Source organism: Dama dama, chromosome 22 (assembly GCF_033118175.1).
Source record: "Dama dama isolate Ldn47 chromosome 22, ASM3311817v1, whole genome shotgun sequence".
Lineage (NCBI taxonomy): Eukaryota > Metazoa > Chordata > Mammalia > Artiodactyla > Cervidae > Dama > Dama dama.
In genome coordinates, this window is record NC_083702.1 from 15816006 (window position 1) to 15841958 (window position 25953).

General features: G+C 50.4%; 1 protein-coding gene across 1 annotated transcript in view; it reads right to left on the reverse strand.

Annotated features, from left to right (window-relative positions):
- The window catches only part of VWF (von Willebrand factor), a 128449-nt gene extending 104001 nt beyond the window's left edge, over positions 1-24448 (reverse strand). The window contains exons 1-6 of the mRNA XM_061124740.1: positions 24292-24448; positions 22690-22744; positions 21023-21187; positions 14252-14354; positions 13769-13977; positions 12834-12955 (exon numbers count right to left, since the gene is read on the reverse strand). Coding sequence (XP_060980723.1) covers positions 12834-12955; positions 13769-13977; positions 14252-14354; positions 21023-21187; positions 22690-22744 — 654 coding nt within the window. The 5' untranslated portion in view covers positions 24292-24448. The remainder of the gene's footprint in view (positions 1-12833; positions 12956-13768; positions 13978-14251; positions 14355-21022; positions 21188-22689; positions 22745-24291) is intronic.
- Positions 24449-25953: the final 1505 nt, after the last annotated feature.

The window sequence follows — 25953 nt, forward strand, 5'->3', positions numbered from 1 at the left end:
CCCACCCAGGGATCAAACCCAGGTCTCCCACATTGCAAGCAGATCCTTTATTATATGAGCCACCAGGGAAGCTCTTTTAAAAAGGGTTCACATTAAAAAACAAAAAATGTGGAGGAGGTGACTGCTCTCTTAGAGGGCACCTGAGGGCACCCTTGGGGTAGGGGCAGGAGCTTGGGCACTTGGCTACCTCTTGCCACACACACAGTTTGGAACCGGAGGGAAAAAACCAAAGGCAACTCCATGGGGTTTTTCTAGTGGTTGCTCCCATTGCCTGGGTAGGACAGTGGCTTCAAGCAGTCCCTGCCCCACATGACCAGCTCCCAGTCACAGGGACCAGGCCCCTCGGCGGACACAGAACCAGTCAGAGGAAGGGAGAAACCCAGGAGTCCAGGCATCCCCTCCCCCTTTCAGAGCCCAGGGTGGGGGAGCAGGGTCCAGCGTGGCTCGTCTCCAGCTGGCCCACCTTCATCCCTGCTCGAAGGAAAAGTGGGAACAGTACTCCAGCACATTTCCTGGGAAGTCCCTGGAGGTAGTAAATGGTTTTCAGAAAGCCTTCGCAAGAAGGGTGGGTTCTGATCACTTGCCTGCAGGAGGGAGTGGATTTCTGCAGAAACGGCCACCTCCCTTAGAACAGTTCCTGAGCCCTCGACCATCTGCATCTAAAACCTGCCTAGGCTTTCTTTCTCAGAGAAAAGGAAAAAGCTGTCCTCTGGTCAGCCCTGGCCTGAGCTTGGTCATGAGAGTGACCACAGTGTGAAGGTCAGGGAGGATTTTCAGACGCCTGCCAGCCTTTAAAGCCCAGCTGGCCTTATCCCACGATGGTAGCACAGTGGCACGCCTGGCTTGCCATCTGCTCCTTCCAGGATCCCCTGATCCATCACCCCCATCCTGATTCGTCCCAGGGCACACATCCTGATTCATCCCAGGGCACTCCATCCACCGTAGGATTTGGTGAGCAGGCCTGGGTTCCCAAGCCTGTTGCCACGTGTCCTCATGGGACCCAAGCCATCCGTGACATAGGTGTGTCTCCATATGTCTCCTCGTCCGAGGGAGTGGACACAGTCATGCCCGGCAGTGTTGGGTGGGCCAGGGGGGTGCATGGGGTGGGCAGCTTCCTCTGACTGCTCATCACTCACTCAAGGCCACTGACCTATAGAGCCCCCAGCTGATGGCCCTGCAGAATCTCCACCCTTCTCCCACTTTAAGGACAGACAGACCACACCCCTCTCCCCTCCATGGTGGTCTGCGCCCTCTGTAACCCAACAAATAAAGTTGTTTCAGAGACCAGCAGGTCACCCACTCCCACACAGAGGCCTGAAGACCCCTTTAAAGAACATAAACCTCGGGACTTCCCTGGTGGTCCAGAGGCTAAGACTCCACACTCCCAATGCAGGGGCCCAAGTTTGACCCCTGGTCAGGGAGCTAGATTCCACATGCCGCAACTGAGATCCAGCACAGCCAAATAAAAAACAAGTAAATATTTTTTTAAATAAAGTTAAAAAAATTTTTTTTTAAAGAACCCAAACCTCAGAGGCTAAATACAGCCTTTCTGATTTAGAAACTGAGGCAGGAGAGAATAAAGAATTCAATAGGTCAGCAGTTCTCAAAGTGTGGTCCAGGGACCCCCAACAAACTCCCAATATCCTTGCAGGAATCCTCAAGATCAAAACTAGTTTCGTAATGACACTAAGATTCATCTGATCTTAATGCTCTCACTCTTTTGCAAAAACACAGTGGAATTTTCCAGAGACTACATGATGTGTGGACTCACAACAGGCTGGCTGCTGCTTTCTCTCAAGCCAGACAGTGAGGAGGTTTGTAGAACTGTGAGACAACACCATCCTCCTCCCAACTTTTTTTTTTTTTTTAATTTATAGTCATTTTTATTAAAAAGACGGTATTCGTGTTAAATTTTAGAAGGAAATGGCAAGCCACTCCAGTATCCTCGCCTGGGAAATCCCATGGATGGAGGAGCCTGGCAGGCTACAGTCCATGGGGTCGCAAAGAGTCAGACATGACTTAGCAACTGAGCAAACACACATTCGTGTTAAATATCGTGTCTTAATTTTAAATAAATGTATATGTTTACAGTTTTTCTTTTTGATATCTAATAGGGTAAATATTGACAGGCATAAGCCATATAAACACACACTCTGGGACTTCCCTAGTGGTCCAGCGGCTAAGACTCTGTGTTCCCAATGCAGGGGGCCTGGGTTCAATCCCTGGTTATGGAACTAGATCCCACATGCCACAACTAAGAGTTTAAATTCTGCAACTAAAGGCCCCACACGTTAAAATGAAGATCGAAGATCCCACGTTCCACAACTAAAACCCAGCACATCCAAATAAAAAAATATGTATTATTTTTTAAAAAGCAGACTCTTTGGGATCCTCAATTATTTTTAAGAGTGTAAAGCAGTCCTCAGTCAATTTAGTTTGCCAACAGCTATACTGGTGAAGGAGTCACTGAGCTGAACTCAAACCCTGATTTCACCCCATAGGCCAGGCACCTGCCACTTAGCCACGGTTCACCTGGTTTTCCACGACCCCGATGCCCCCACCCTCCCCGCCTTGTTCCCTATCAGTCAGATTAGAAAACAGTGTAGTCCAGTGGATATAGCACAGGTTTTAGAAAAACCAACCCCATCGCTCACAAAATGTGTGACTTCAGGAAGATCATCTCCCCTCTTGGTACCTTTATTTCCTCACCCTTAAAAGAGGGAGATTGTGGAAGAGATGGAAAGTTGTCCAGATCTATTCCTCCCTTCTTTCTTAGTTAGAAAACCCCTGGGCACAGAGCCACTGAGAACAAAGATTTGATTTTTCAGCCTCCCTTGCAGCTGGGAGTGGTCATAAGACTTAGCTTTACTCCCCTCGCCAACCCCAACATAAGCAGGACGGTCATGTGCAACTCCCAAGAAGCAGCCTCCGAAGGAAGGGGTGCTTTTTCAATCCTTCTCTTTCTATGACTGGAATGTGGTCATGATGTCTGATGCTTAAGCTGCCATTTTGGGCCATGAGGCTGAGGACAACAGGGAAACGAGACCGAAGGACCCTTCACCCAACACCATGGCATCTGTACTGGACATCCCACTCCAAACTCCTTCTCAGTGAGACAGAAATACACTGCTCTACTGTGGAAGCTGTTTCTACTTTAGCTATCCTGGCACAGCAGGACCTAGTCCTGAGATAGCAATGCCTGCCTTCAACTTCCCTGCAAAATAAAACTAAATGACATGACAGGGAGTGCAATGGACTGCTTGTAGCTATTGTCATTGCCTGCTGTCAGGACTAGCCAAAGAGCTCAAAGATGGCTTCTCTTCAGCTCTCTGCTAAACCATCCTGGCAGGGAGACCAAAGAGGGTCAGCTAATTCACTTCCAGCATCTCCCTGGCTCCGAAGCCCGGCATTAGCTACTTCTCTCTTCCTGCATCTCTCGTCTGTGGTGCCAGAGGCTGGCGAGAGCGCGCCAGCCCCAGTCCATCAAGCCATGACCTCACCCTGCCTGGGTGGGTGTGCAGACCCAATTGGAGTCCAACTTAATCACATTTTCAGTTCATTAAAAAGCACCAGGCCTCCTCCCTAGAGATGCCAAGCCAGTTGGAGGGAGAGGGAGAGAAAAGTCATCTCCCCAAGGGCAGATGGGGTGGGGGGGTGGGGATCGAGGAGATAAAAAACAGGAGCAGAGATCTGGAGCTTAGCTCTGGTGTTGGTTCTCAAACAGTTGACAAAGGAGCTAGGGTGGGGGGCATTCCTAGGTCTGGAGTGAACAAAGGGGAGACTAACAGATAAAGTGCAAGATTGTTCAGCCCAGCCCTGGAGTGGGTGTTCAGCGGCTGCCCCCTGGGGAGGTCTGGAGGCGCCTAGACCTGAAGTGGTCCAAAGCCGTGGGTTCAGGAATTCACCCCCAGGGAACGGCCCAGTTTCTTATTGCTCAGCCTACAAGGATGAGTGGGGGAGGGTTGCTGATTCTATTTATAACTTCTGCCTGGCTTGGGATTCCCTCCCACATTCCAAGATCTGGCTCAAAAGATCCCGGGAAACTGGCTGATAGATTTCCACTAAACGGATGCTTTCTGTGAAGCTGGAGAGTCCTCTCTCTGAGATAGTCAGAATACAGCCCTCATGAGAAGTAGGGGAACTGGATATGTCCCTGAAGTCTCCAATGCCAAGGGAGATGGCTACAGAACCCTCCAAAGGACCCATCTCCCCCTCTGTGCTCCTGGGCAGCATCTGAGCAGGGGTCAGAGCAGGACCCATGAGCAGCTGGCCGGGAGGACAAGGGACTGGCATCAGCCCTGAGTTTGGGGTCTGTCCAAACCCTGGGTCTGGAACTGCTCCACCCACCCTGCTCCCAGTCAGAAAGGGTCATCAGCTCTGTGATAAGAACCATTGCACCACATGCCCCTTAACTAACTCCGGATGGCATTCACATGGTTCTCTTTCATGGCTGTTCACCGTCTCCTATGTGTCTTGTCCCTGAGATTGCAAATACAACCTCAATAAAAAAACATCTCAGTAAATACGTGCCATCAGGCACCTGCAGCTTCCTATCCTTGCCAGGAGGGGAGGAAAGGAAAGAAAGCCACTTGGGGAAAGTCTCGGGAATGTGTGTGTGTGTGTGTGTGTGTGTGTGTGTAAACGCATGTGTGTGCATATGTGTGCATGTGTGTCTTTATGTGTGTACATGTATGTATGCGTGTGTGTGTGCATGCGCGCACACACGCGCCTATGTGTAAACTAAACAACAAAAGCATCCATTTAGTGGAAATCTATCAGCCGGTTTCATGGGGTCTTTCGAGCCAGATCTTGGAATGTGGGAGGGAATGTGCTGGGTTAGGGATGCATTTGCATCTGCTTAATTTAAGGGAAGCTTCCCTGGTGTGGCTCAGCAGTAAAGAATCTATCTGCAGTTTCATCCATCTCATTAGGACTGGTTCAAATGAATTCTTTTTAATGGCTGAGTAATATTCCATGGTGTATATGTACCACAGCTTCCTTATCCATTCATCTGCTGATGGGCATCTAGGTTGCTTCCATGTCCTGGCTATTATAAACAGTGCTGGGATGAACATTGGGGTGCACGTGTCTCTTTCAGATCTGGTTTCCTCAGTGTGTATGCCCAGGAGTGGGATTGCTGGGTCATATGGCAGTTCTATTTCCAGTTTTTTAAGAAATCTCCACACTGTTTTCCATAGGTGGGAGAATGTGAGGGTGGGATATTTCAAAAGAACAGCATGTATACTATCTATGGTGAAACAGATCACCAGCCCAGGTGGGATGCATGAGTCAAGTGCTTGGACCTGGTGCACTGGGAAGTCCCACAGGAATCGGGTGGAGAGGGAGGTGGGAGGGGGGATCGGGATGGGGAATACGTGTAAATCTATGGCTGATTCATATCAATGTATGACAAAACCCACTGAAATGTTGTGAAGTAATTAGCCTCCAACTAATAAAAAAATAAATAAATAAATTTTAAAAAATAATAATAAAGTAGAACAAGAAAAAAAAAAAAAAAAAAGAATCTATCTGCAATGCAGAAGACCCAGCAGACTCAGGTTCAATCCCTGGCTAGGGAAGATCCCCAGGAGGAGGAAATGACAACCCACTCCAGTATCTTGCCTGGGAAATTCCCTGGACAGAAGAGCCTGACAGGCTACAGTTCATGGGATCGCAGAAAGTCGTACACGACTGAGCAACTGAACACACACACAATTTAAGGGAAAACTTGAAACCCAGCGGCAGCCCCTGAACTCTGCCATGAGGCTAGACCTCCAAAGGCAGAATGGCCGGGGTCACTGTCCCACCACCACAGCCTGCGGGCTCCCTGCCCCTCCTGACTCCCTGCTCTCAGATGGGTGAGGGGATTTGCTGGAAAGGGAAAGGGTGCTTATTTCCTCAGTGGTCGGTATCGGGCAGAGCTTTGCTGGTCTTCAGAGGGGAGACTCAGCTGCAGAACAGGGGTGCAACTACGTGAGGACACAACAAAGCTCTAGAAACCAAGGATTCTTGGATTTTGGCAAAGTCCCCAAAATAAATCCTCACTCCTTAACCTCTGGATGACTTGAGAGAGCAGTTCTCATACCATAGAAAGGGGAAAGTGTGTGTATGTGTTATACATGTGTGTATTCATATGCGTATGTGTGTATATGTGTGTGTAAGTGCATATGTGTGTGCATACATGTGTATGTGTGTGTTTATAGGCGTGTATTGCATATGTATGTGTGTATATGTGTGTCTTTGTGTGTGTTGCATATGTGTGTATATGTATTCGTGTGTATATGTGTATGTGTGTGTACTATATGTGTGTATGCATGTGTATATATAGGTACGTATGTGTATTGTGTGTGTATATGTGTGTATGTGTATACATGTGTATAAATAGGTGTGTATATGTGTGCATGCTGCTGCTGCTAAATCACTTCAGTTGTGTCCGACTCTGTGTGACCCCATAGACAGCAGCCCACTAGGCTCTGCCATCCCTGGGAGTCTCCAGGCAAGAACACTGGAGTGGGTTGCCACTTTGCTTCTCCAATGCATGAAAGTGAAAAGTGAAAGTGAAGTCGCTCAGTTGTGTCCGACTCTTCGCGACCCCATGGACTACAGCCTACCAGGCTCCTCTGTCCATGGGATTTTCCAGGCAAGAGTACTGGAGTGGGTTGCCATTGCCTTCTCCGATATGTGTGCATACTTGTGTTCAAAACCCAACTCAGATCTACTCATTGCTGGGACCCAGAGGGTGGGCTCCCTCTGCAGAGCCAGGTCGGGTCCCCGATAACTAATTCCTCCAGGGTTCCTGAGTTACAAGGATCTCTTCTTGAGATATACTGACCTTCCCTGAACCAGACTCTCTGGGCACAGTTGCTCTGTCTAAGAATCACAACTATTCTACCAAGCAAACAAACAAACGTAACAAAATTCATCCCAGTCTCCAAGAAAAGTCTATTCTAGGCCATGAATGCAGGAAGCCAGGAGAGGAAGCCAGGAGTGGACGTGGCCAGTGAGCCCTCAGCTCTGCCAGGGCACTGAGTCCCTCCCCCACCAGGTCACCTCCCTCCAGGCCTGTGAGCTTTCTCCCAGGGCAGCTGTGAGCAGAAATAGGAGAAAGAGCTGGGTACGCACTTTGCAAATAAAAGGCGTGGGCAGTGTTTCATGAGGATCTGAAGAGTGAATTGCATTGTTCCCAACAGAAGGGGTATTTTGTGTGCCTCTTTGTGCCATAGAGGGAACTGTTACAGTCATTCAAAGTAAACATGAGTGTTTACAAATGTTAGCTCCAGTGCAGACAGGTGACTTCTTAGGGGAAGAGGGTTTACAGGTGAACCATGGGCTCTTGAGAGGAGGAGGCAAGGGGGAGAAGATGTGCAGACGTGAACAGCAACAGAACAAAAGAAATAAGGATTGTGTTCACTCACATGCATACAAAACGCTAAAATCAGAACCAGAGGAAAACAGGCAATCTGGGACTGTTAGGTGACTGATAGGAGTACCACTGGACATGAAGTCCTGAGTAAGATTTGGAGAAAGCAGACTGCAGGGATCTTGCTTCCCCAGTACTCAGCACCACTGAGGGTGCTTCCCTTGTGGCTCAGACGGTAAAGAATCTGCCTGCAATGCAGGAGACCCAGATTTGATCCCTGGGTCAGGAAGATCCCCTGGAGAAAAGAATGTCAACCCACTCCAGTATTCTTGCCTGGAGAATTCCATGGACAGATGATCCTGGCAGGCTACAGCCCATGGGGTCACAACGAGTTGGACACGACTAAACGACTAACACTCCTTAAACTCCTTAAAACAGCACTTTCCCAGCAGGTGATGGCAAAGTGTCTCGAGAAAAGGGTGTCTTTTTCTAATTAGAAAGAACATCGCATGGACCAGCTACAGCCCCCACCCAGCCTCCCGGAGCCCTGGGCTTCACACTGCAGACAGGACTGCAAGATAAAAACTAAGATCCCCGTGTAAGGTTCAACCCACGCTGACATTTCCTAGGCTGTCAGAAATTTTTTAAAAAAAATTTAAGTGACCTAAGGATCTTTCTAAAATGTTCACTATGCAGTGGAGTTACCTGCAAATGAACACCAATTATTTGAGCATCTATAGCTTGGCACTTTTTATTACTAGGTCTGCACGCTAAGCCCCAGACGCCAGCAGCCCTGCCCTCGGAGAAGCTGAATAGAACTGCAAATCTGTGTGCAATCAAACAAGCCATTATCCGTCCCAGTAGAGAAGCTCCGGTTTTGTTGGCATAACAAGGAAACATTCATTTCCCCGGGTATAAGTAATATGACCTGGCTCTCAACGAGCTGACTCCTTGCTGCCACCTCAGAAAGAGAGAGCTCCTGATGGCTGGGTCAGCACCATCTCCCCCACTGAACACTTGGCCACTGAATGTGGCTCTTGGAGCCACAGTGGCAGACTCTTGTGAAGGGATTTACCAGCCCCGACTTCTGACTGAACCCAGGGACCCAGCGAGACCCAACAGGCTGTGGACAATTCCAGAGATCACGGTTATCACCATGGAGATGTCTTTGTGCTTCCCAGCCAATGAGGGCGCCCCGCTCGTGGACAAACACAGCCTGATTGGATGATGAAGCCCCGCCCCCTCTTCTCAGGTAAACAGCCTGAAACTGGAGTTGAGGAGGAACTTGTGCCTTGGGAGGTGTGAGTGTTTGGGGGCCTTGGCCCAGCTCTGAGAACTTAGTAACCAGTTTCTTAAACTGCTCCCAGGACACTGGTTAGTAAGAACCTTAACGCACCCAGGAGACAAAGTGAGTAGCGAGTGTACAGCTGGAGCCCCCAAAGGCCCAGGGGAGAGAACGGGGCCTCTGTGGATTCTCTGCCCCCACCTCCCATTCCCCTCTGTCTCCAGGAGAAAGAGTGCCAGGCTCCCTCCTCCACTCGGGCCTCTGTATCAGGTTCTGCGTTTGGAAATCCTGTCTTCACCTCCCACTTCTTAGGTGTAAACTAGTCCTTTGTAGTCCAGGGGTGGGAGCATTTATATTGAGCTTACTCTGTGATGCCTGTGTTTTGCAAACTAAAGTGAAACAAAGCCCATGCCCTGGGTGTCAGAGGTGCCCATGAGCTGCCCACCTAACTTGCCAACTAACCCCCTCTTCCCCATCCCCCACCTCCCTTCCCCCCACCCCCACCCCCCCTTAACACACCTCAATCCTACCTCTACCTAGAGAACACTGGAAAGGGTGCCGAAGACAGCTAACCACAACCATCGATGGAAGTGTCAGTTTGGAAACCAAAGGAAGAGATGATAAAATCCCTTCTCCTTTGCTCCTCGCTGCTCAGGGCTCCTGGAGTCTCCTCAGCCCCAAATTCCCCTGGGTCACAAGCAGCCCCAGAAGAAAAGCTGGCTTCTGCCTGTTCCCCACCCTCCGTGTCCATGTGCCTCTGCACCTCACTCTCCTTCTAACCCCACGCTGTGCTCCCCCAGAAAGAATGGCATTATAGCTAGGGGGAGAGGAGGAGAGAAAGAAGGAATTTTGAGCTTAACACTTAAAGTGCTGTGTGTGTTTGGCCTGCTTCCCCCACTCCTGCTCTCCAAGTGCGGCCACCCCAGGGGCAAATGCAGACTCAAAAATAACAATAACAACAATAACAGCGCAGCCAATTGAGCCCCACTGGGCTAAGCTCTCCACATGGATCCTTTTAACCTTACGGTGGCCCTGTTAGGATAAGTGGAGCAGGCACTTGTTCTGTGTCTTTTACATATGTGGAAACTGAGGCTTGGAGAAGGCAAATGTCCTGCCCAGAGTTACCAAACTGGTAAATGGTCCAGGGATAAGAAAGCTGGAAGGGCTACAAGGGCCAGTGTCTGCTATTTCAAAGTTTTCCTGAAAAGAAGAGGGAACTACCCCCTTTCCCAAGACAATACCCTCTCCTCTCAGGGTTTGGAACTCTGTCTCTGTCAGCTGCCAGTACTGTGTTGTGTTCTAGGTGACAGAGGTGTTTAGGGACTAGCTGGGAAAACCTAGCACCACTGAAACTGGAAACCCAAGGAAAAGGGGCGTTAGGAGTGGACTTGTTGATACCTTAGCGATTGGGTTTACAGTCCAGGCAGCTGAATTGAGCATGACCCAGAGCATTTTCCTGTGCCTGACATACTCCTTGGTTCAGAAGATAAACTGTCCCTTGAAAGTGGAAAGACTGAGTAACTAATAATGAAGCTTTCTCATGCTAAGGTAAGGGTGTGTGTGTGTGTGTGCAGTGTGGTGTGTTTCATTTAGTTTCTGGAGTAGGAGTAGGCTAGAGTTTCTCCACTTACGTGCAGATTTGTTCTACAAATGAAGGATCCTCGGTTATGACTGTGGGGTGGCCCATTCCCTGGATAAATGACCCCACCTAATTTGCATCCATCCATCCATTGAATATTTACTGAGTGAAAGTGTTAGTCACTTCAGTTGTGTCCAATTCTTTGTGACCTCATGGACTGTAGCCCTCCAGGCTCCTCTGTCCATAGGGATTTCCCAGACAAGAACACTGGAGTGGGTTGCCATGCCCTCCTCCAGGAGATCTTCCTGTCCCAGGGATCAAACCCAGGTCTCCTGCATTGGAGGCATCTGAGCCACCAGGGAAGCGCTATTATCAACTCTCTCTTTAGCGCACTCCAGAGAAACACAAAATCAAAGAGCTTTAGAGCTGAAGGAAGCAAGATTCATGGAGCCAGACTCCTGAAGGAAAACATGTCTGGAATCATCACTTGGCTGGCCTGAGGTGGCATAGCCAGAACAGCAGAGGAGGGGGCAGGGCAGGGTGTGGACTGTGACTCTGCAATGCTCGCTGGTGACTCAGGGCAGCTCCTTAATCGCACCGCCCTCCACCCTGCTCTGGTTTCCTCATCACTGTGCACAACCACACAGTCCCAGAGGAGGGGCTTACTTGGCCTGTCAAGCCGCATCATGGCAGTGGTTCTGGGGATAAGCAGAGGTCACCCTCTCCCTGCCTGATGGTAGACTGGAACATCGTGCTCCCTGGATGAGAGGCAGGGAGGTGATTCTGTCAGGTAGCCAAGCTCCACAGGGGACGTTGGGTGCAGTGCAGACGCCCTTCGGAGCAGGACTCACTCACCAGAAGCTGGGAGTGTTGGCTGCTGGGGGCTCATAGGGGAGTCACTCTGCAGGCACCGCCCTCCGTCCTGCCTCCTCGCCCAGAGGCAGCCTCCATGCAGTGACCGACTGGTCTGGGTGGGCCCCCTTGCCCCATGGGGCCACCCAGCTCTTAGAACTCCTTGAAGGGCCAGTTGAAGCCTTGATTTTAACTACACAGCGTTCAGCTTCTCCCCCTGCCCAGCCCTGCCTCTCTCACACCCTGAGAGCCACTCCCTGCTCACAAACCTCCACTTTCTGGGAACCTGACTTAAAGGATCTCCTTCCCCAGACAGCGGCGGAGTCTCTGAGCACAGCCTGTTCTGGGCCCTGCGTGTTGACGAGGGCCTGGCCGCACCCCGGAGCCATGCTGCTTCCTCCTGCCTCAGCCCTGGCAGCCTGACCCCTGAGAAGAGGAGGTCCTCCATTGAGGGAGGTCTTTCCCCACCCAAAGCATCATCCTCCCAACACCCCCCACACAGAAGCCCAGAGACCGTCTTGTCCCCACCTACAGATGGCAGAGGCAAGGTGTGTCCTGCAGACCCCTCCCACCCGGACCCCTTCTCCCCAAGTGGGATCCTAAAGGGTAACCCTGAAGGGGAAGGAGCTGCTAAGAACTGGGGGAGGGATGGGCGGAGTCACCGCCGGAGCTGAGACTCAGACGGAGGCAGTGGACAAGGAGGCCACGAGACCACAGAGGGAGCGAGTGAAGGGATGGGGCCAAAGAGCAATGTGCAAGATGGGCAAGGAGCCAAGAAGCCCCGTGCCCAAAGAGCTAGAAGAGGCAAGGGGGCACTCTCCCTTAGACCTCCAGAGGGACCCAGCTCTGCGGACACCTTGAAACCAAATTCAGCCTTCTGGCCTCCAGAACTGTAAGAATACATATCCATAGCTGTAAGCCACTGGGTTTGAGACAGTCTGTCAGGAAACTCTTACAACATCCAAGCTGGAGGCTGGCAGCAGGCCCTGCCCCTCCCCTCCCCGCAACCTCTCTCCTCCCCCCAGCTTCTCCCCTCCCCCACCCAAATGTAAAGTAACCCCCTCCCTGCTGATTGTTAGTGAGACTTCGGGGCCTTGCCCCCTACTTGTGCTTTATAACAACCACTTATGGGGCCCTTAAAAAGATATGGTTTTCCAGACTTCCTTGGTGGCACAGTGGATAAGAATCCACCTGCCAATGCAGGGGACGCGGGTTTGACTCCTGGTCGGAGCAACTAAGCCTGCAAGCCACAGCTACGGAAGCCTGCACACCCTAGAGCCCGTGCTCCGCCACAAGAGGAGCCACCACGATGAATAGGCCATGTACCGCAACCAGAAAAAGCCCATGCAAAGCAACGAAGACCCAGAGCACCCAAAAATAAATATTTTTTAAAAATGGTTTTCCACAGCAGAATTTCAGACAGATAGCAGGTGACAATAGGGATATTTGGAGCTGAGGGGGCGTTGGAATGTAAAGCGGGAAAGTATAGTAACTCGCTGTACCAACTCATTGGACCAGGCCCATCTCTAGAGGTCCAGGCCCAGAACAGTATTACTAACAAGATTAGAGTCAGCCCAGCTCGAACCACAGTTGGTTTTCCAGAGGAAAGGGGTGCACAGGACACAGAGCAGCCAGAGGGACCCTCCAAGGTGGACCCCGTCCTCCCCAGGATGGAGGACCTAGGATGGGACCGCATTCTGCCTCTTGACTCCTGAAGCCCCGCACCACCCAGATCACACCCAGCCTGGGTGACCCACCTTCTGCAGCTCGGAGGAGACGTTGCAGGAGCTGCTGGGAGGGGACACCCGTGGACACCGCTGCTCCTCACTGCTCAGGGCCCAGGAGTTAGCAAAGTCATAGGGGTCCGAGGTCAGGGTCCCTGTGGAGAAAGGTTCGGGAGTTTGGAGCCGTGGTCATGAAACCTGGGACTGCTGAGTGAAAACTCTGGGTCTGTAGGCACCTGAATCAACTTTGTTTAGATTTGAACATAGGCCTCTGCGGCAGGGGTTTTGATGTTATTTAGTCACTCAGTCATGTCCGACTCTTTGTGACCCCATGGACTGTAGCCTGCCAGGCTCCTCTTGGGAATTTTCCAGGCAAGAATACTGGAGTGGGTTGCCATTTCCTTCTCCAGGGGATCTTCCCAATCCTGGGATCAAGCCCATGTCTCTTGCATTGGCCGGCAGGTTCTTTACAACCAGGATTCTTTTCTGAGCCACCAGGGAAGTCCACATAAATTTTTTTGAAATTTTCAGAAGAAAAATGAGGATTAGCAGTGGTTTTCACATAGTCCATATCATCAGACTTCCTATTTCTCATGAACATAGACATGTGCACACACACACATACATATAAACTGGCCTTTTGGACAGTGGAGAGAACCACCTTTTATAGATTTCATGTGTGAAGTTCCATCACAGTGACACAGGAGGACCTGTTCAGGTCATCCAGCATTTATCAAACATCTACCATGTGGGGAACTCAAAGTGAACCAAGTCAGGTCTGAGGATCGCCAAAATCTGATTTGAGGACAGATCTAGGCCTTGAGGTGGAATGCTGAGATAAAGTTCATGAGATAAATTGAAGTGAAGACTCAGGGAAGGTAGAACACCAGGGGAGGAGTTCTAGTGTAGGTTGGTGAGCAGGGTAACACAACCACGCCCTCAGGGAATGCTGTTCCAGAAAATCTAACCTTCTTGAGTCCTGAAGTCATCTTCGGCGAAGATGTTAAAGTCACCGCACAGCCCACAGGTCTTGTTGAAGTGTCTTTCCGACAGCAGGATTTGGAAGTTCCCGCTGCCGTCGATCCTGGCCACAAAGCCATAAGCCTCGCTGGACAGCTTGTGGTACCCAGCCTCGGTTTCCAGGTACAGCCCTCTGGTGGCATAGGGCATGGAGACGCTGGGGAGACAGGAGGAGCTCAGGAAGGGGCCATTTTCTGGGAGTCCCTCCACCCTTCAACCTGACCCTGCTCTGCAGGGTTCAGACTGCCATGCAGAGGCTGAGAGCCTGGTCTCAGAGTCAGGATTCCCCACTCTCACCCACCCTTCTCACCTCCTCTGGGCACATGTACTTTCTCTCTCTGGGCCCCACTCCTTTGTCTGAAAAAACGAGGGGAGTACAAGGGGGATTCTCAGGGCCTCTTATAATTTGAACTTTCTGGGCTCCGACTTACTGCTGGCCCCCCTGCAGCACAGTACCGTTGACAAACACATGGATGTCGAAAAATTCCCCGAGGTACACAGAGAGACCCACTCTTCTACCATCTTGGAAGTCCCCTGAAAAAGAAAAGAATTATTTAAACTGGGTAGCAATTATTACCCCAAAAAGTGAATACATTTATTTATAACCATCATCTCTGTAATCTTATCTCAGTGGGAAACTCCCCCCAAAGAGTTAACAAATGGGCAACAGAAATCTCCCCCAAATCTCATATGCTCACTCATCTTTCCACACATCTGGAAATATTTATTGAGTGCCTTCTGTATACAAAGCCCTCTAATAGTCTATTTCTTTAAAAGAAAATGTAAAATCCTAACTCCTTCCTTCTGGGAGTTTACAATCAAAGTATAGAGATAAAATTAAGCATGAGTCAAATACATTGCAAAGCAGTGAATCAAAGCCACCATGTGAGTTATTGGTGACGTGAACTCTGGGACATGTTATTTAAAATGATCTCTTAGAAAGGGAACCCTCCTACACTGTTGGCGGGATTGTAAATTGGTGCAACCGCTATGGAAAATAGTATGACAATTACTCAAAAAACTCAAAATAGAGTTTCCATATGATCCAGTGATGCCACCCATAGGCATATATCCAGATAAAACTGTAATTCAAAAAGATACATGCACCCCTATGCTCACAACAGCACTATTCACAATAACCAAGACATGGAAATAACCTAAATGTCCACCAACAGAGAAATGGGTAAAGAAGACGTGATACACACACACAATGGAACACTGCTGCTGCTGCTGCTCAGCCATAAAAACGAATGCAATGCCATTTGCCTCAACATGGATGGACCTAGAGATTATCATACTAAGTGGAATAAGTCTGGAAGAGAAAGACAAATACCATATGATCTCACTTATATGGGGAATCTAAAATATGACACAAATGAACATACCTATGAAACATAATCAAGGACCTAGAGAACAGACTGGTGGTTGGCAAGGGGAAGGGGGTAGGAGAAGGTCAGATTGGAAGTTTGGGATTCCCAGATGCAAATTAGTATATATAGGATGAATAAACAACAAGGTCCTACTGTACAGCACGGGGAACTATATTCAATATCCTATGAAAAACGTAATGGAAAAGAATATGAAAAAGAATGTGTGTGTGTGTGTATATATGCATAAAATAAATTTTTAAAAAGTTTTTGCCCAGAAAGTGGAGTAAAAACACCAATGACTTCATAATCCAGTGTGCACACACACACATTTCCCATGACATCCCTATCCTTACCAGAGCCATGAGCTCTGGTAATTTCTGATGTCTTCTATTCTTTTCTGTTTAAATTTTTTTGATGCTGGCAACAACAATAACATTCATTTTATGACCCATAGTTTATTGACTCAGTTTGCAGAACATTGACCTAGACTGACTCCATTCTACAGATGGAGAGACTGAGGCCCAAGTGTACAACAGGTTTTCTCCACCTCGGCTCTGTTGACACTGGGGGCCAGATACTTCTTTGCTGTGGGGGCCACTCTGTGCATGTAGGTATTAGCAGCATCCCTGGCTTCTGCCCGTCAGATGCCACTAGCATCCACCCCCAGCTGTGACAACCCCAAATGCCTCCAGACTCCATGTCCTCTGGGGGGAAAATCACCCAGGTTGAGAACTACTAGTTGACATCACTAACCGCACCAGGCTTTCTGACCCCAAGTCCAAACCTCCCTTTGACACTCAAATTTCTTAAGGGAGCATCTGAGCGCTCAGGGTTGTGAACCGCTAATGCAGAGGAGAACCCTCCATCAGCCCTGATCCTTATTTGCCTCCTACTCTCCCGGCAGAACTCGGGAAGGACCCTGATGATGGGCAGCCATTAGAACGATGAGCCATTAGAAACCGCCAGCGAGCCCAGCGCCAGGGGACACTCCCATGCCCTGCAGACCCGCAGGTCTGCACTTCCTGTGTCTGCCAGAGGATGGGCAAGGTGTCCATCTCAGGGGCGAGCCAGGGAAGCTCCCACTATACCCCATAGCCTTTCCGGCCTCTTGAACTCAGACACTGAGGCTCTAAGCAAGGGAGCAAGACCTCCCCTGGGTGAGCGAGGAGCACCCCAGGAAGCTGAGTTCAACCCGAATTCTGTCTCTGCCTTCCTAGTGTGGGGCTTACTGATCTGCATCTCTAACAAACACTCCGTCCTCCATGCTGTGACTCTGATGCAGGTGGACATGAGCCAAAAGCCGCACAACAGGGATCAGTGAGCAGTGACCTGGCCACGACGCCCTGATTAGAGACAGAGTCTCAGGCTGGGAGCTCACTCAGAACCTTGCAGGTTCTCCGTGACTCTTGGGGCTGCTATGGGAGCCAGGTCCCAGTGTGGGGGCCACCAGGACTCCCGAGGTCTCTCCCAGGTCCCCGTGCTGGCTGGCTAGGAGCCTTGACCTGAGTCCCTGAATGGAGCCTGCTGGCCAGGAGCCAGCACCAGGTCAAAGAGCCTCCCCTTTGCACCAGGTGGCCTTGCATGCTCAGACACAAACACTTTACCCAGGATGTGGACAAGGTCCGCAGGAGAGGAACGGGAATTCGTGATTTGGAAGTGAGGAAACAGGATGTCATTGGAGAACAATGGAGCCCAGGCGTGGGGGAGGGCACCGCTGTGCCTGCAGGACTGAAGGGCAGCATCCACGGCTGCCAGGTTCCCTCCCCTGACCCGGCGACCCCCCTTCCCCGGAGCAGCCATGCCAGCCCACCCTACCCGGCCCAGCTCCTCAGGTTGCCCGCGTCCTGCCAACACCCACCCTCCCCATCCAAAACAGACAACGTAGCTGCCCATTTTCTCCAATGTTATATAATAGCAGCACAATTTGGGGTGAGAATTAAACCAATCTACATTGAAATGTGATTGATTCGTAGCCTAACTTAGGCCAATTACGGACCAGAAAATTGACGCTTGACAAGAGCAAGTTGATAAAAGAAGAACAACACAGAGAGGGTATTCCACGGTGATGCTTTGAACATAGAGAGGCCTAATTCAGCCTGTCCATTCCTCCTGGCCCCTGAAACCCAAAGAAGGACGGCCAGAGAGGCCAGACTTCTGACACCACCCCGCATAGATGTACAGAGGGGAGGTCAGCGTCACCTTGACCTTGAGAGACGGGCCCCCAGTGCTCACAGTGCGTTTATGATAATGTGGGTGGAATTCAAGGGCACGGTACAAGTGAAATATGGCAGATGGAGAAAGACAAAAGCTGTACAATCTCACATGTGGACACTTTAAAACAAAATAAGTGCCCTGTGACTTTCAAGGTAGAGAAATCCTCTGAGATAAACACTGGGACCACTTGAGGAGGAAGGGCCTGGGCCCTCAGCTTCCTGGGGAAGGTGACTGGGTGCTTTTCTCTCTGCTGCTGCCTCTGAACCAAGGTAGGTGCCCAGAGTTCAGAGTCCAGGATGACTTCCTCAATTCATCATGCCCTAGGGACGCCTCCAGTCCTTCTCACCAACTGCCTGGTGACCATGGCCAAGGCCACCCTGCTTCCTGCCTCTCTCCCTTCCAGGATCACCTTGGCTAAGAACCGATTTCCTCCTAACCCTCCCTGTGGAGGCTCTGCACTAGCCCCTCATTGCCTGCTGAATCGAGAAACAAACTCCGCCATCAGACAGCAAGTTTCAGCCCCATCAGCTCTCCCCACCACCTCATCTTTCACCCCCTCCTCCCCAGGCCTGTGCTTCTCAAAGTTGGGCCCCAAACCCCCCAGGAGCAGCCAGGAACTTACTAGAGGTGAATACCTCATGCCACACTCTGAATCCAGTGGCATAGACACCCTGGGCCAAGGCTGGGGGACCCCAATAACGTGTTTTAACCAGCCTCCAGGTGAGCCTGATGGGGCCCACAGATCCCACCACACTGATCCCCCCCCAACTGGGGTGCAAGGCACCAAATTTACCCCTTTCAGACTCTCGCCTTTATTCCTGCTGTCCCCACTACACGGGACACCTTCCTTATCCTATCTGCCCAAGCAAACCCCTCCCCAAGGCCTTGCACGCCTTGCTGTTCATGAAACCTGCTCTTGTATACAACAGAGAACCACGCTTTGTGCAAACCCCCCTTTGGTGTTGACAGAGACCGTAGGGAGCTAAGGAAACAAAGATGAGTGTGTCGTGGTCCTTGCCCTTGAGAGACTCATGGAGCAGTAGGGAAAATGGCATTCCAGTGAAGTTCAGACCACTGAAGCCACACTGGGAAAGGTTTTCCAGCAGAGGCAGGGCCAGAAGGGGGCCGCCAGAGAAGCAGGAGAACCCAGGGGACATCCCTGATGGACCAGTGGCTGGGACTCTGCGCTTCCACTGCAGGGCCTGAGGGTTTGATCCCTGGCTGGGGAACTAGAATCCGTGTTGTTGTTTTTTAGTCACTAAGTCTTGTCCGATTCTTTGTGAGCCCATGGACTACAGCACGCCAGGCTTCCCTGCCCTTCACTGTCCCCCAGGGCTTGCTCAAACTCATGTCCATTGAGTCAGTGATGCCACCCAACCATCTCGTCCTCTATTAGCCTTTTCTTCTCCTTCCCTCAATCTTTCTCAACATCAGGGTCTTTTCGAATGAGTTGGCTCTTGGCATCAGGTGGTCAAAGTATTGGAGTTCAGCTTCAGCATCAGTCCTCCCAATAAATATTCAGGGTCGATTTTCTTTAGGATTGATTTGTTTGATCTCCTTGCAGTCCAAAGGGCTCTCAAGAGTCTTCTTCAGCACCAGAGTTCAAAAGCATCCATTCTTTGGTGCTCAGCCTTCTTTAGGTCCAACTCTCACATCCATACATGACTACTGGAAAAGCCATAGCTTTCACTACATGGACACTGGTCAGCAAAGTGATGTCTCTGCTTTGTAATATACTGTCTAGGTTTGCCATAGCTTTCCTTCCAAGAAGCATCTTTTAATTTCATGCAGTCACCCTTCTCCAGGGGAATCTTCCCAACCCAGGGATCAAACCTAGTCTCCTGCATGGCAGGCAGATTCTTTACCATCTGAGCTGCCGGGGAAGCTCACATGCCTCCTGCATAGTATAGCCAATAATTAATTAATTAACTAATTTTTTTTAAAAAATGAAGCAGGAGAGCCCAGAGCTAGGACCAGCTGTCAGTTCACTGAGTAGCCAAGCCAAGCCTCGCCCAATGCTGGCACACAGACATACTGCGGCCGTCGTCCCAACTGATGGAGTTAACACCACAAGAGCCCTGAGTCTGCATCTCATGTGAGGTCTGTGTGTTGGCCAAGATGCTCTCCTTGATCAAGTCTCCTTGACCACACCTGCATCAGGCTTTTCTGAGCCCTCTGCTTGGTTAGGTCCCCACCTAGACTCTATCCTTGGCCTGCTTGGTCCAGTTTTAGCAAGAATCCTGTAGGTTCATTTAGCAAGAATCCCCTGCCCTCAATATCCAATTATATTCCTCATAACCCACTCTGCACATCGCATTACCCTGGCCTGCCTTCAGCAAGAATCCTGTCAAGTTAGTTTAGCCAGACTCCCCATGACCCTTGATGTTTCCTCCTAGTAATTCACCATCCTGGGACTTCCCTGTTGGTCCAGTGGTTAAGAATCCACCTTCAAATGGAGGGGAAGTGGGTTCCATTCTTGATCAGGGAACTAAGGTCTCACATGCCATGGAGCAACTAAGCTTAAGTGCCATAACTAGAGAGAAATCTGCACACCACAATGAAGACCCCGCAGGCCACAACTAAGACCCAACACAGCTGAATAAATAAGTAATCTAAATAAATATTTTTAAAAATTTCTATCCAGCCACCCATACCTGGCTCCTTGGCTATAAATCCCCACTCGCCCTTGTTATATTCTTTCCTCTGTTGCAAAACCCCCATTGCAGTGATCCGCCCCTCTGTGTAAAGTCTCTCTCACTGTCCTTATAACAATTGCCACAAAAATTTTGCTGTGACAGTGTGGGTCTGTCTATTGCCATTTCCCCTTCTACCTGTGCTGCCTCGCCATGGCTAAGGACTTCACCTTTGCTGGGTTTCACATGATCGCTCTCACTACCACACACATCTTGTGAACTGTTAGAGTGTGAAGCTCACCAAATTGCAATGTCCCATCGCTGCCTCCAGCCCCACTCCCAGCCCTGGACAATGCCCTCTCTCCTCAATACAGGAGCAAGGTCCTTCCTGACACGCCCAGGATCAAAATCCAGCTCATCCTTTCTTACCTGTCAGCCCTTGGGAGGATCATCGACCTCCTTGGGCTTCAACTCTTCACATGTGAAACTGGGGTGACTGCCTGCCCCCCACTCTCAGAGCTGCCTCAGGAGAGCAGAGATAACACAGGCATAGTACCACCCTTTGCCAGGAACACAGATGTTCCACATCAGCTGATACTCTGACCTCCAGCAGGAACCGGCAACCTTCCTTCCCTTTTCTACAGGCTTGGGCTCTTACAGACCACTTTCTGGGTCATCATTTCTCTTGATGCTTCAGGGCTTCCAGAGCATTGCCTGGACCCAGAGCAATGGACCCAAACACTGGAGAAGCACGAAGACTGTCTCCATCCACAAGGCTCCCACAGGAAGAGACCCAGGGAGAAGTCAAGGGAATCCCTATGTGGAGAGGTCATTCCCCACCATGAATCTTGGCTCAGCACTATCATAAGAATGGGAAGCCTCAACCCCCAACCTGACAGCCCCCACCTGCCAAGGCTGAGCTAGGCTGCCCCCACTCCTGCCCACCCCCTTGCTCTGAATTCCCCCCATTAGGGCAAGGACTCACCTACGATTGAGAAGGCGTGTGTCTTGCAGTCCCCTGCCAGGAGGTAACTGCAGTCTCCTGCGAAGCTGTACATGCTCTCATCAAAGGTGTTGATGAAGTCAGTTCCGAAGAGGCTGCACCGGGCCATCGATGACTTGCCCAGAGCCCCTTCTCCACAGAGGGTCCCTGGAGGGAAAGGCCACATGTGAGTACAGCAGTTACCAACAGCTCAAACCACTGCAGCCCGGGAGAAATGAGGCTGCAGCCATCAGAAATCAGGCTACGGGGAAGGACTTTGCATCTTAAACGACACTAAAACTGTTGCTTTCAGCCCCCAAGAATTACCCAGGACTCCCCAATAATGGAAGAACTGCTTTTCAGAAAATTGATTCATTTTAATGATAGATGATTTGAAATGTATACTGCATGCTCCTTAGAGAAAATTTGGAAAATATTGAAGAAGAATAAAAAAGGAAGTTAAAATCATCTCCAACCAACATACAGCAGTAACTAGAGTTGACATTTTAGGCAAAGTGTTTGCCTTTTATTTCTATATTACTGTGTATAAACAATTACAGGTTTTTTTGCAAATTTGTCAGCACACTGACTGAGCAAACTACTTATAACCTGTTTATCTAAAATAATAATAATAATAAATGACCTGTTTATTTCTCAATATATTATGAAGAATTTACCATGTCATACTTCCAAAACATGATTTTTGGTGGGCTGTATTTACCTTGCATTGAAATGAATTTGGTATAGGTTCTAACATTTTCCAGTTTTCTGGTGTGTAAATAGATTGTAATGAGTGTCCTTTAATCTACTGGTATATCTTGAATATTTTAAATTCTAAATAGATCAATAGATTGGTGTGCCTGACCCATAGAACCTATGAAATGTTAACCCCTGCAAGATCATATGCTGACACTAGCTAACTTCACCTCACAGCGTATGTGCGTATGTGTATGTGTCGGCAGGTAGGAAATCACAGCATCTTCTGGCCCAGGACCCTCCTACTGGGGTTAGGGTTACAGTTAGCAGGAAGATGCAGAATGACAAAAGTACATCTGCCCCTGTGGGCAGCGGGTCGGATGCTGCTGACCCAGTTTTCTAAGTGGAGACGAGGGTGAGACCAGGATCAGGAAAGGGTCCCGTTTGCCATTCATAGACTCAGCATCTCAGTGAGGGAAGAAAGGCAGTGTCTACAGTGGTGGAGAGCTGGCCTGAGACCCAGGAGAACTGACCTCTGGTCTTGGTTCTGTGTGAGGTTAGAGCAGTTGTTTTTCCTCTCTGACCCTCGGTCTCTTCATCGCTACTAAGGGATGGACAGCTGCACAAATAAATGAGCCCCACCATCCACTCAAAACCTAATAATCTACCCAAGTCTTGAGTTCTTTTTCCCCATCCTCCATCCCCATCCTAAAGGACTGCTCTGTGTGGCCCTGGTGCTTCTTAATTCCCCAATCAGAGAAGACACGTGCAGGCACCAACTCCTTGAGAAACACACATCAGGGGCGGTGGGCTCTGCAGAACCTTCATAAGAGAAATTAACCAGGTACCAGTGACTCCACGACCCCAACAGGAGCCGAACATAGGGCTGGACACACAGGTGTGCTCCAGACACACCTGCTGATCCCTGGCAGGGCGTGGTTCCCAGTGGCCCGAGGCAGCACCATGGGACCTACCTGGCAAAGTGAGGGCCACAGCAAGCAGCAGCCTTGCAAGCCTGGTGGGAAACATCTGCGGAGAAGTGGGAGAGGTGAGTGGCTACTGGTCTGTGCTACTGGCCACGCGTGAAGTGGGGAGAATTTTTTAAGCAAGAGAAAAGAATGACCCTCATTTCCCCCTTAAACATAGACTGTGCTCAGTTGCTACTGTCGTGTCCAACTCTTTGGGACCCCATGGACTGTAGCTTGCCAGCTTCCTCTGTCCATGGAATTCTCCAGGCAAGAATACTGGAGTGGATAGCCATTTCCTGCTCCAGAGGATCTTCCCCACCCAAAGATCGAACCCACATCTCCTGCACTACAGGTGGGTTCTTTACTGCTGAGCCATTGGGAAGGACCTAAACATGGACTGCTGGTCCCCCCCAAAAAAGCAGGCCCAAGAGTATTAAACACTGGGTCAGGACCCCAGACATCCTTCACCAAACAGGGGTCCCTGTGGCACACCAAGAGGAAAGGTCTGCCTTGCCCTCCCCCTGCCCCCAGCCAGCCTGACCCCCATCATTCCCTGATCCTTCAGCAGCTCAGAGCAGGGAGCAGCTCATTCCCTCCTCCTCCTCATCCTTCCACACTTGGCAGCAGACTGGAGAAGAGGATACGACTGAAGTGACTTAGCACACACGTAGGCAATCCACAAGGTACACGAACTCCCTCTCTCATCCCTACCCCAGCACCCAGCACAATGCCCAGCACCCAGGAGGTGTTTAGGAAAAATCTGCTGAGTTGATCTGGTAAGTGGGCAGTAGTCCAGCAGCCCTGGGTGGCAGGCAAGGTTCCCAGAGGTGTGACTCCCCCTCTCCAAGAAAGGGACCACTGAGAGCACACCCTGAGGCCCTCAGGGCTCCAACCACCGCTGTCTCCTCTGGAAAAGCAGCTAAATTAAGTGCAGGGTCTCCCATTTGGCCTTCTCTAATGGCTCAGACGTAAAGAGTCTGCCTGCAATGTAGGAGACCTGGATTGGATCCCTGAGTCAGGAAGATCTCCTGGAGAAGGAAATGGCAACCCACTCTGGTATTCTTGCCTGGACAATCCCGTGGACAGAGAAGCCTGGCAGGCTACAGTCCATGGGGTCACAGAGAGTTGGACACGACTGAGAGACTAACACTTTTCTGTCATCTGACACTCCCTGGGCAGGGGGTGGCGGGAAAGGGGGTCCTTTCCCACACACTGTCCCATCTGACCAAACAAAGGAGACGTAAACCCCATCCATATATAACTCTTCTGGGGAAGGAACACTCTGATGTCCCATATGGCCAAGCCTTGGTCTCAGCCATACACACAGGTACATCAGGCTGCTTCTGGAAGGTACCCAGAGGTGAGGGTAGGGCTTGTCTCTTCCTGTCTGGTCAAGCACTACAAGCAGTAAAGCCCAGACAGGAGCAGAAGCAGTCACAGAACCCCCAGAGGAAGGTGGAGAAGACGGCATTAGGAGGGTCCTTGGCTGTGAATCACCCCTGCACACTAGTCCCCGGAAGGAGAATCCCAGGTCCCCTGGGCGGGGGTTGGGGGGTCAGTCCTGCATCTCCTTCCACAGTGAGCCAACCCTCCTCCCAAAGCCCGTACCTTCCCCTGCGTAAGGGGGTGCAGGTGTCTCCAAGGAAGCTCAGCCTCCACAGTCCTGCCGCCAGCCCTAGGCCATGCTCTCCAGGAACTTCTGCGGCTTTGGACTGCCTTACTGGTGAGTGATCCCCAGGCCGCGGACGCCCTGTGGCGAGGGGAGATAAAGCCCAAATCGTGACGTCTGCGGTCACACCCCCCCCCCTTTTCCCACCACAGTAGCTGTGAGCAGCCACAACAGGAGACAGGCCTCCTCCTAATGACCCAGAGGAAACAATGGACGGAAATGGTACTAGAAACACCTCCAAGGCGATAAGGCTTTGAACAGTTTGGTGGGACGCCTCTTAGGCTCTGCCCCAGTGAGACTCCTGGCCCTCCAGGGCCTCCCACACAGGCCCTGATCCTTCCATAGGCAGCACCCCACAAACCGGAGGACCAGGGAGGCTGGCTGTCCCAGGCAGGTTGGCCCAGGCTGGGGAGGAATCCAAGCCAGAGCAACAGAGCTTCTGGATCCGGTGTCCAGGGCCAGACTCCAGGGGAGTTTGGAGAAACACCTCCACCTAAGCCAGCTGAGCAACTGTGTTTAAAATAAGGAGGGAGCTGGTGCTTCCTGCCCCGCAAGGTATGAGAGATCCGGTCCCGGCCCCCACGAGGGCCGCCAGGCTGGGTCCCGGACAGAGAATGGGTGAGATACAGGTAAGGGGCCTGGCCACTGGTCCTGGCCTTTCTGAGATGATGGGTGGATGGTTGGAGGCTGTCCTTCCCAAAGATGCTTCCAAACCCACCTGGTGCCCTGACTCTTTCCTAACCTTACACACACACATCACATACACACCATATGAACCACATATACAATATACGCACCACACACACACAATGTATATACACACACATATACACACTACGTATATACACACATACAGTACATATATATATACACACGACACATACACACCACATACAAACCACACACATACACACCACAAACATACACAACATATACACCACTTATGCACCACATACACACACTATATATATACCACACACACATATACCACATACAGACACATACATATACATACACCACACACACACCATACACCATACACATACCACACATACACTTACATATAGCACATACATACCACACACATACACACTACGCACACACATCACATACACATCACACACGCCCCACACACATACTACATATATACCACACACTCCTTACACACATATTACATAAACACACATGCACCACACACACTCCACATATATACACATACACACCACATACATACCACATACAGACACATACCAGTTCTTCTTCCCAAACTTCAATTCCCCTGAGCCTAGTTTTCAATCACCTGCTAAATTAATTCTTGCTAGAAGAGGGAGCCAATAAAACAGCGGAGCATGGGGCCTCTCATGCTGGGACCCCAGGCTCTGCAACAGCTAGCCTAAGAGGCATCTCAGTGAGGAATCCCACCCACTGCTTCTCAGGCCAAGGCACCTGCCCTAAGAGTCTGGGAAACCTTCTGTCTGCAACCTCCCCCTCCCACACGCACACCTCATACCCTACCACCCCCTTTACCACCCCAGGAGAGGAAGATAAACGCAGAATTAGCACAATACAGCAGAAAAGGCACCCAAGGACTTCCATTTCCA